General features: G+C 44.4%; 1 protein-coding gene across 3 annotated transcripts in view; it reads right to left on the reverse strand.

Annotated features, from left to right (window-relative positions):
* PDHA1 (pyruvate dehydrogenase E1 subunit alpha 1) overlaps nt 1-2,601 on the reverse strand; it is a 29,337-nt gene extending 26,736 nt beyond the window's left edge. For all 3 annotated transcript variants that reach the window (XM_043990713.1, XM_043990714.1, XM_043990712.1), the window contains exon 1: nt 2,401-2,601. In XM_043990713.1, the coding sequence (XP_043846648.1) occupies nt 2,401-2,457 (57 nt within the window). In that variant the 5' untranslated portion in view covers nt 2,458-2,601. The remainder of the gene's footprint in view (nt 1-2,400) is intronic.
* Nucleotides 2,602-10,918: the final 8,317 nt, after the last annotated feature.

Genomic DNA, 10,918 nt, shown 5'->3' on the forward strand with positions numbered 1-10,918 from the left:
ACCAATATTGTAAACCACAAAGTTACCTAGGAAGGGGGAAGGCCACCCTAGGTTCTAAACCTAGAAGGTTCAAAGGTCCCCTGCTGATCAGTGAATGGCCAAAGCAATTCCAGCCTTGTTGTTTGTTCTTAATTCTCAAAGGGGACCATGAGATCAGGAAGGTGATGTCATGACTTGGAAGTGCATTGGATTTAAGTGAGACAGGGCTGTGCAAAGTCACCAGCTCACCTCTCCTCTAGAGGCATCTGGGTCCAGTGGCAAACATATAGATCAAGACTACTGGAGATGGGCCAGGATGCAGTGGAAAACCTTGGCCTTTTTAAGCTAAGCTCTTTCCCAGGTCTCAGTCTGAGGCAACACCCATTCCGTGATTAAGTCTGGGTAAGAAATGAGGCAAAGAATGGCCTGTTTTACCCAGTTAAAAGTAATATTAATAAAAATAATTAATCTGAGAGGAAAACACCCTCACTGGTCAAAACAAAAACAAATACTATTATACTCACTGAGCCATCAGAGTTCAAAAAATGATCAAGTGAGGCTTGGCTGAGTCCTATTTACTGGATAATCATGGAGAGCCAGAGTGATTTGGGTTTAAGGCATGGTCCTTAAAAAAAAGAAATCTAGTCCATAAATTCCAAGATATCTTGTGAGGTTTCAGAGATCAAAATTTATATTCCTTTGGCCAGAGTACCCTCAAGTAAGGGTATGATTCACTATGGGGATAGAGGGAGAGGAGGGAGGAAGGGAAGAAGGGAAAGAGGAAAGGAAAAGAGTTGTGTTGTCCAACTGGAATTGGCCAGTTGGGTCCCCAGTGGGGAGGGGGGAAAGCCAGTTTAGGTCCTAAACCCAGATGGTTCAAAGGTCTCCTGCTGATCAGTGAATGGTTGAAGCAATTCCAGTCTGGATTAGAGATGAAGACCCAGTCCTCCCTACTCCCCTCCCCCAAAGAGTAAATGTATTTATATGTTTTCTAGGTAACACTATCATAGGTTCCTAGATTTAGGGCTGGAAGAGACCTCAAAGACCATCTAATCCAATCCTCATTTTACAAATGAAAAATTTGAAGCCTAAAGAGATTAAGGGACTAGCCCAAGGACTACCCACAGGTCATCTATGAGGTGGGATTCAATCATAGGTCCTCCAACCCCACCGTCAGTGGGTCCCTAAAGGGGTAGAAAGTGTTGGCAATAGTCTTCGCCTTCCCAGTATCATTTAACGTGGGCAAAGAAAGAGTTTGGGCAAACTGGGGGACGTTTTCCCACCCTCCAGCCTAATCTTTATCCAAAATAGTACTAGGGTTGTTTTGTTGGGGTGTGTGGGGGTGGGGTAGGGGTGGAACATCAGAGAAAAGATTGCACCAAAACCCTGGGGGGATTACAAGGTACAGAATCATAAGGCCATGCCTGTCCTTGGTTGCTCAGTTCTGCAATGCAACCTAAGTAAGCTCAAAGGTCACAAAGATGGGTGTTAGGACCAGCCCCAAACTAGTGCTGGACCTTTACAAAACAGATTTCATTTTCTCCGATTCTATTTATCCTAGGTTAAAAAAAAAATCAGTTTCCTCTTGAATTTGCTGCCAAGTAAGGGTAACCAAAGGAAGGAAGGAAACAAATTTCTCCAACTCACGAAATAGCTGAAGAGTAATGAGATCAAGAAAACAAGGTGATAGGCAGAAAAAGAAAAAGAAAATCTCAGATGGAAAGCTTAAGGAGGAGTTTAGACTAAGGGTTATGTTTTTCCCTAGCTCTAATGAGTAAACAAGGAATTACGGCAGCCCTCAGGATGAGGGCCACCAACCACTCCTGATGAGGAAACCAAGGCTCGGAGAGGTGACGACAGCTACCCCGGGTCACGGCGCCGGTGACTGACCACAGCTGAGACAAGACGACACTGCCGGGGTTTGACACCCGGTGCTGGGATATTTCCCCTATTTCCCCCATCCTCCCCCCCCCCCATTTCTAAACCGGCCATGGGGTGGGGAAGATCCCTTTGACTTCCAAGTGTGACCTTGCCACGACCACTCGTGCGTCCACATGGTTCTGTTTAGTCCCGGCTGGGCGGGAGGCAAGAGCTTAAGAAGCTCTCTGGGCGCCCCAGTTCATTCCCACGGCGCAGGAATGAGGCCACAGGGGCCGAGGGGGCTGGAGGGCTCACGACCCGGGAGCCCCAGTGCTCTGGCCTCTAGCCCCGGTCGGGGGCCGGCAAAGCCCGGCCCTTTAAACTCGGGAAGCGGGGGTTGGAGAGGAGTGTGCAACCCTAACAACCCTCCCCTGCCTCCAGCCCGGTCTCGAACAGAGGCGCTGACCCTGGAGGGCCTCTTCTCCTTCCTATGCCACCTGGGCCGGGCGGAGCCCGGTCCCGCAGGCCGCTGCTCCCACCCGGCTTTTCCGAACCCCTCACCGGTTTCTGGGAGGCGCCCGTCAGCACGCGGGAAACGACGGCGAGCATTTTCCGCATGGAGCGGCGGCCCGAACGTGAGCGGCGGCGGCGGGGACACTATTGTCCAGTGGCGGACGGAGCCGGAAGGGACCGTGTCCCGAGTCTCCTTCAGGAGCCGGTAGCGGACACAGTGGTTGCAAGGGAAGGAGGGAGGGAGTAAGGGGAGAGAGATGGAGGGGCGGAAGTGACGACGCTGCCCCTCCGTGCTGCGTCTTCCAGGCCACGGACCAATCAGGGAAGTTTGCTGGATTAGCCCCGCCCCCTCGTGACTTCCGTTAGCTCGCCTGCTGTTTAGTTGGGGAAAGGTGCTTTCACCAGAAGGCGTTGGCGCTTGGCGTTCAGGTGCTCGGTGGACTTGGATGAAAAAAAAAAAAGGAAAGAAACCACATGTATTTTCACTGGCTTGTGGTTTCCTTTGTAAGGCTATGTATTTTGTGTGTGGGAGCGGTGTCTGAAGCGCGTGGATGTTTTACGTTCTTTTGCCCTTGTAAGTTTTGAGCATCCATATGGTTCTGTTTAGACCCGGCTGGAAAGGAGGCAAGAGATCTCTCTGGGGCCTCTTTCCCTACTCTTCTCCCAGGAAAACTAACTCCTGCCAGGCAGGGAAGCAGAGGGGGTGGGGCCAGAGACTGGTTATTTACTGCTCTGCTCAAAGGGAGGTTTTATTGTTGTTCAGTCGTGTCCAACTCTCCGACTCCATTTGGGGTTTTCTTGGCAAAGATACCGGAACAATTTGCCATATTCCTTCTCCGGCTCATTTTACAGATGAGAAAACAGGCAAACAGGGTTGAGTGACTTGTCCGGGGCCACACAGCTAGGATTTCGGGTATTCCTGCTCAATGCATTGCGCCACCCAGCTGCCCTAAGAGAGGAGCCATGGGGCTACAATTGTACCTTTCCACGCCCTTAAATATTGTTGGTCCAGGGGAACCAGTTTTAAACCGCACTGATTGGTATCTCTTCATAAGGAAAATATCCAAGGCTTTCCTACCAAATGCCAATTTCACTTTGAACACAAGTAGCAAAAAGCAAAATACATTAATTTATCCAAATAGAAAATCAGGAAGTATATGTAGGACAATATATGTGTTTGTGTATGTGCACATATATGTATGTGTATATATTCCATGTATATGTGTGAATATATGTATGTATGTGTACACACACACACACACACACCAGACAATACAAAATGAAAGGGCTCTCCCTGGAAATGAGATAACTCAGCTCAACCAAGACAGAGTTTCAGATCTCACCCAGGAGGAAATTCTCTGACGTTTCTTGTATAGCAAGCTGGGGAAATGGGGAGTGGTAGAGATTGCCAGCTGTTCTATGTGTTCTCTTATTCCCAGAGGTTTTTTCCTCCCAAAAATCTGAGGAAAGGTTGGAATGGCACATGTTTTTTTAAAGTTGGAAGCCCTAAAAAGCCAGAATCTCTTCTCTCAAGTTCTCACCAACTTTGCCCCACAACTAGGGTTGGAGGGGGAAGGGCGTTGAGGAATTAATCTCCAGTAATGAGAAAGCAATGAGTCTTTTGAGCTAAGGTTTACTTATGCATTTAAAAACATTATTGAGAAGGGTCCTTGTGTTTCACCAGAATCCTGTAACTCAAAAAAGGTTAAGAACACTTGGTTCTAGAGCTAGACAAAAATAACAATTCATTTGGAGAAACTAAACATCTAGAACAGGGATGTTTAACCTGATGTCCATGACCATCCTCCCCCCCCATACAAACAATATTTTGATAACTGGATATCAAGATATTTCGTTTGCTTATAATCTTATTGCATTTAAAACATTCTGAGAAAGGGGCCATTGACTTTATCAGATTGCCAAAAGGGTTTATGATACAGAAAGGTTTAGAATTCTTATTCTAAACTAGACTTTCAAAACAAAAATCATACCTTAATGTTACAAAGCAACTTACCAAAAAAAAAAATTACCTACTTGTTTATTGGCATACAAATGACCAAATAAATAAAATTCCAGAAAAAATAAATCTAAGTAAATAATTTAGTGGTGACCATCCCTGTTAAGTTTACTACCAAATTCTATCACTGACTCATATAATAACATTGGGCAGGGAGAAAGGATCCAAGGTTTGCCCTGCTGCAAAGGTTTATGGTTCTTAAAAATAGGGTTCAAGGACCCTAAGGAGTCTGTGGATAAATCTTGGTGGGGGTTGGGGGTATGGTAAAAATTATTGGAGGTTTAGCTTACTCATTTGGGAGGGGCCACACCTGGCCCACCCTGAAGTTAGTATGCTACTGAGGTCAGAAGGAGAAACCTCTCCATAGGCAGTTTTTGAAGGACCTCCTCTTTTGGGGGAAGAAGATTGAATGCTCCCTGAGGGGAGGCTGAGGCACTTCCTGAACACTAGTTCTCTCTCTTCTGCCTTTCCCATGGCTCAAGCAACTGCACACGTCCCAGGTGTAGTGAGTGAACACAAATTCCTTTGAATTAGCTTAATTAGAAACTAGCTGAGGATTGTATAGACTTATGTTAGAGCTAGGAGAATTTATCTGTATTTCTTTTTCCCTACTTCCTTATCTTTGATTTTTATTATTTTCACCTTTGTTGTTTAATTAGTTCCCAAGTAATAAAATCTGATCCTTTTGTGGAAAAGAAGCTGTAAGGCTCCTTTCTTATTGGCCTGGGAGAAATATCTAAAAGGGCAGTTCGGAGGGGAAGGAGCTTTGAACCTAGAGGTCCCTCATTATTTCCGGGACCCCAGTAGTTTGGTGAGTCACCCAATTAACTTTCCATATATTAAATTTAGGTCCTACAGTGGGGACCGTGTTTGTAAACTTTAATGGGGGGGGGGGTTACACCTTTGTTTTCACTAATCTAACAAATTTATCATTTCCTCCCATTTAAAACACTATTCTGAGAAGGGGTTCATAGGCTTCACCAGATTGCCAAAGATGTCTGACAAAAAAAAAAAGTTAATCCCTGTCTGATAATTCTGATAATAAGAAAATGCTGTCCACCTCTATAGAAGGAACTATGAACTCAAGTGTAGATTGAAGCATATTTTTCCCCATGTTTTATTTTTCATGGGATTTTTTTTGCAACATGGTTAATATGGAAATGTGTTTTTCATGACTTCATATGTATAATGGGTATCATATTGCTAACCTCAATCAGTGGGGGCAGGGCTAGAAAGGAGAGAATTTGGGGATACAAATAAGAGAAAGACAGTTCCTGCCACCAAGGAGATTACAATCTAAAGGGCAAAGGAAAATAACACACCAAAGCTGAAAAGGGGGGAGGTAAGGCATCTGGCTCAGGAGGGAATGTTAGAGAAGTCAAAGAAGTCCAAAATGAGTACAGCAGTATGGGAATTGAGGAGGTGTGTGTCCTGTCCCCCTTCTTTAAATGGAGGATGAGGAGTTCATGACTTCACCCTCCAAATCAGAAGGGCTGAGGGAATACAGTGTGAGTACTAAGTCTGATCAGGTCTTTCGGTATGAGATTCTCCAATGATAAGGTTGCTAGGGGCATGGTGGAGAAGCCAAAGAAGTCCAAAATGAGTGTAGCCTGGTTGGAAAATGAAGAAATGTACCAATGGTCTGTATAAGAGGTACAGACTCACAGAGTACAGTGGAACCCGAGGGTCGTTACCCCATTCTGAGGCTTGCAAGTTAGAGTGCAGTGGGTAGTGTCTAGTATTAATAATGATTAGTTTATTCCATCTTGGTCCCAAAAAGCAGCTGCAATGGACTGAGACAACAAAACAGTAGCATGGTCTTCAAATGTCATGCACTAACAAGTGGAATGACAGCAGCTCTGAAGCTGACCATTTTTCAGTTCAATTCAATAAACATATATTGGTTGGTTGGTGTTCTTCATTCTCTGAAAGGACCAAAATGATATCACTATCAGGGTACAATTTGTCCAACTGCTTGATCAGACCAGTATGAGTTTGTGCCTGACCTGAGGTCAGGCACAAAAAGTCATGTGAACATTTGAGGTGGAATCTTTATATTTGCACATCTTGCATTTCTTTTCAGCTACTTCAATTCTGCTTTGGTCATAGAGCACATCACCTTCTTTGATGTGGTCCTTTGTCAGTGTCTCCCATGTCCCGCAATCGATTCCAAAATTCTTGAGAGAGACCTTGAGAGTGTCTTTTCTGACCATCATGTGAACACTTGCCTTGTGTGAGTTTTCCATGAAATAGTCTTTTAGGCAAGCATAGGTTTGGCCTTTGAACAGTATGGCCAGCAGTGCAGAGCAATGTGTGCTCTCTGCAGTAGAGTTTGAATGCTTGGAAGTTTAGTTTGAGAAAGGACCTCAGTGTCTGGTACCTTATACTGCCAGGTGATCTTCAGAATCTTCTGAAGACAATTCAAATAGAAGCAATTCACCTTCCTGTCATGGTTCTGGTAGACTGTTCAAGTTTCACAGGCATACAACAAAAAAGTCAGCACAATGGCTCTGTAGACCTTCTGCTTGGTACCTTTTCTCTCCCACACTTTCCTTTGAAGCCTCCCAAACCCTTAGCTGCCTGTGGCAATGCATTTGCCAATCTCATTATCAATATGTACATCCCGGAAAAAATACTGCCAATGTAAGTGAATTTATCCACAGAATTCAAAACTTCTCTATTTGTTGTAACCCATAGTATCGATGGTATGGTGCTGGCCACTATGGGGGTGGATAGTAAGCTTCATCATTAGTCCCTTGGGGTTGTCTTGGATGATTGCATTGCTGAAAGTAGTTAAGTCATTCACAATTGCTCATTGAACAATACTGCTGTCACTATACACAATGTCCCCCCAGCTCTGCTCACTTCACTGTACATCAGTTCATGAGTCTGTAACGATTGGAATGACACCACCTGCTGGAGACTTACTGTAGAAAAGCTCTGCCATGAGGTGAAGGTCTCTGAAGGCAAGACCATGCGTCTTTTCTTTGGCATCAGGAAGTGGTGTTGGCTTGTGGGAAGAAGAAGGGGGAGGGAGCCTGGTGCTCTGACTCTCTCTCTTTCCTGTGGACTCTGGCGGAGAGCGGAGCTAGAAATGCGCTCTTCCTTTAATAGATGAATGTATGCCTTTCTCTCTCTTTACCAAATTCTTATTCTCCTTAATAAATGCTTAAAAGTCTAACTCTTGCTAAAGCTTATAATTTATTGGTGACCACTCATTAGATGTTTTAGACAGACTAGCTAGAATTTTAGCCTTAACAAGTCTTTCCAGGTTTTTTTGAGATCATCCTGTTTGTCATTTCCTATAGCACAATACCATTCTACCACAATCATATATCACAGCTTCTTCTGTCATTCCTCAATTGATAGACATTACCTTGATTCTCAATTCTTAGCCACCACAAAGAGTTGCTATAAATATTTTTTGTACAATTTTCCCCCTTTTCTCTTTTTCATGATTACTATTGTTAACTGTTTCCCTTCTATCCTCTTCCCTTCCCCATGATATTTATTCTATTATCCATCTTCTTTCATCCTATCATTCTTCAAAAGGGATTTGCTTCTGTCTGTCCCCTCCCCCAATCTGCCCTTCCATCTTTTGCCCCTCTCTCTTTATCCCCTTCCCCTCCTATTTTTCGGCAGGGTTAGAGAGATTACTCCACCCAATTGAGTGTGTATGTTATTCCCTCCTTGAGCCAATGCTGATGAGATTGAAGTCTTTGAGCCAATTCTGATAAGTGTTAGGCTCATTTACTGCCCATATTAAATAGATTACTCCACCCAGTTGGGTGTGTGTGTTAATCCCTCCTTGAGGCAACTCTGATGAGTTTAAGGTCTTTGGGCCTTTTCTGATGATTGTAAAATTCATTTACTGCCCTGATCCTCCCCCATCTATTCCCCCACTCCATAAGCCTTTTCCTATTTCTTTCATGTAGGATTTCACCTCTGCCCTTCCCCCCTCCCCCAGTGCATTCCCCTCACCCCTCAATTTAACCCTAAAGATGTCATCATGGGGCAGCTAGGTGACACAGTAGACAAAGCATCCACCCTGGACCCAGGGGGAGCCCAGCCAAAACCCGGCCTCAGACATAAGACAGTCACCCACTGCATGACCCCAGGTATGTACCCCAACTCCAGTGTTTTATGGTTCTCTAGGGTCTTGTATTTGAAAGTCAAATTTGCCATTCAGTTCAGGTCTTTTCATCACGAATACCTGAAAGTCCTTCTTTTCATTAAAGCCTCATTTTTTCCTCTGAAAGATTATGCTGAGTTTTGCTGGGTAGGTGATTCTTGGTTGTAATCCCAATTCCTTTGCCCTCTGGAATATCATATTCCATGCCCTCCATTCCTTTAACATAGAAACTGCTAGATCTTGTGCTATCCTAACTGGTGCTCCACAGTACTTGAATTCTTTCTTTTTGGCAGTTTGCAATATTTTCTCCTTGACCTGAGAGCTCTGGAATTTGGCTATAATATTCCTAGGAGTTTTCCTTTTGGGATCTTTTTCTGGAGGTGATTGGTGGGTTCTTTCAATTTCTATTTTATCTTCTATTTCTAGAATATCAGGGCAATTTTCCCTAAGAATATCTTGGAAGATAATGTGTAAGCTCTTTCTTTGATCATGGTTTTCAGGTAGACCAATAATTTTCAAATTATCTCTCCTGGACCTATTTTCCAGGTCAGCAGTTTTTCCCAGAAGATATTTCACATTGTCCTCTATTTTTTTTTTTTATTCATTTGGATTTTCTTTATTGTGTCTTGGTTTCTCATAAAGTCACTAGCTTCCATTTGTTCAATCCTAATTCTTAGGCAATTATTTTTATCAGAGAGCTTTTATACCTCCTTTTCCATTTGGCCAATTTGACTTTTCAAGCTATTGACTTTTTTCTCATGTCTTTCCTGCACCACCCTCATTTCTATTTCCATTTTTTCTTTTTGAGTGCCTCTATGGCCTGAGAAGCTTTAGATATAGGGGCCCTGACATTGATGTCTTCCTCTGAGGGTGCACCTCTATCTTCCTTGTCAGTGAAGAAACTTTCTATGGTCCTCACCTTTCTCTGTCTGCTCATCTTGCCTTTCTTTTACTTGATTTTTAGCTCCTTAAAGTGGGACATTGTTTCCAGGCAGCAGTATCCCAAGCTTCAAAAGTCCCAGGTGGTATGATTTAAGGAAGATCAGGTTCTTCCCTCGCCCAGCCTGTTCCCTGGTCTGTAGATGACCCCAGACCAACTAGCTAATCAACCAGCTTTGTGTGTTGTGGTTGTCAGCTCCAGTGAGCCTGTGCCCCTCCCCCACCTGGGCCACTGCTACTCAAGCCTACCTCCTGGTTCCCAGCAGGGGTGAAAAACCCATGTTCTGCCTTAGCACCAGCATAGACCCCTGTAGTCTCCCCCCTGCCAAGGGCTCAGCCCTCTGACCAGACTGTGAGCTTAGTTCCAGATGACACTGGTGCTTCAGCTGATTGAGAGGCTCTGGGGGGTCTCCTCTGGTGAAGCCTTCTTGGGACTGGATCTGTGTCAGGGTGACTGTGGGGTTGGGTTCTACTCCTGTCTCATCATAGCAGCTTCCTCCTTCTGACCTTCCAAACCATTTTTTGGGTAGAAGATTTCAGCACATTCTTCTGTGGGTTTTGCTGCTTCAGGCATTGTCCTGTGGCATTATTTCGTTTTTTGGAGTGATCGTGTCATAAGTTCGAGAGGTCACTCTGGGCAACCACATTTTAACATAATTTCCCATAAACCCCTAACTGAGTATCAAAGGCCTTGGTCAGATGAACAAACATTGTGTACAAACCTGTTTTGCTCCTGGCATTTCTGGAGTTGTTGGGCAGCAAACACCATATAAGTCATTCCTTGGCCCTTTCTGAAGCCACAGTGACTCAGGTAGATGACCGTCTTCCAGGTGAAGGATCAGCCTATTAAGTAGGACTCTGGCAAGAATCTTGCTAGAAATGCCAATGAGAGAGACCTTCCCCCCTCCCCCAGTGATGGTCACAGAACAATCTATTTCCTTTAATTTCATAGAGATGGATAGTGAAGGCATCCTTGTACTCCTGGTGGACACCTCCTCTTCCCTTATAACTCGGAAATTTTCAGTCAGCTTTTTTATAAGCAATGGACGCCCACTTTGTAAATCTCAGCTGGAATAGAATCAGTACCAGGTGCTTTGCATTTATTAATAAACATTTATTAAGTACCTATGAAGTGCGAGGCCCTGTTAAGCAGCATAAACCTAGGAAATCAAGGCCAGGACCAACAGGGGTTGACTGCTCATTCCAATATTATATGAGGCAGAAGAACCAGGCTCCTCCTCTCCTGGTGTGTTTTCCCTTAGAGAACTGGCATGTTACAGGCTTTCCTGGACCATCCCTAGTCAGATTCCTTTGAGTTTCCAATCCCCCAAAAGCTCCCCTGTTATTGTGCTCCTAACTTCCACATCTTGGAGTTTCCTCTGCTGTAGGCTTAAGGTAGCTGAGGAACATAAGAGAACCTACACCAGTGTCCTTGGTGCTTTTTCTCTTTTGTGTTGCCTTGCATTATTTAAAAAAGG

This window comes from Dromiciops gliroides, chromosome 3 (assembly GCF_019393635.1).
Source record: "Dromiciops gliroides isolate mDroGli1 chromosome 3, mDroGli1.pri, whole genome shotgun sequence".
NCBI lineage: Eukaryota > Metazoa > Chordata > Mammalia > Microbiotheria > Microbiotheriidae > Dromiciops > Dromiciops gliroides.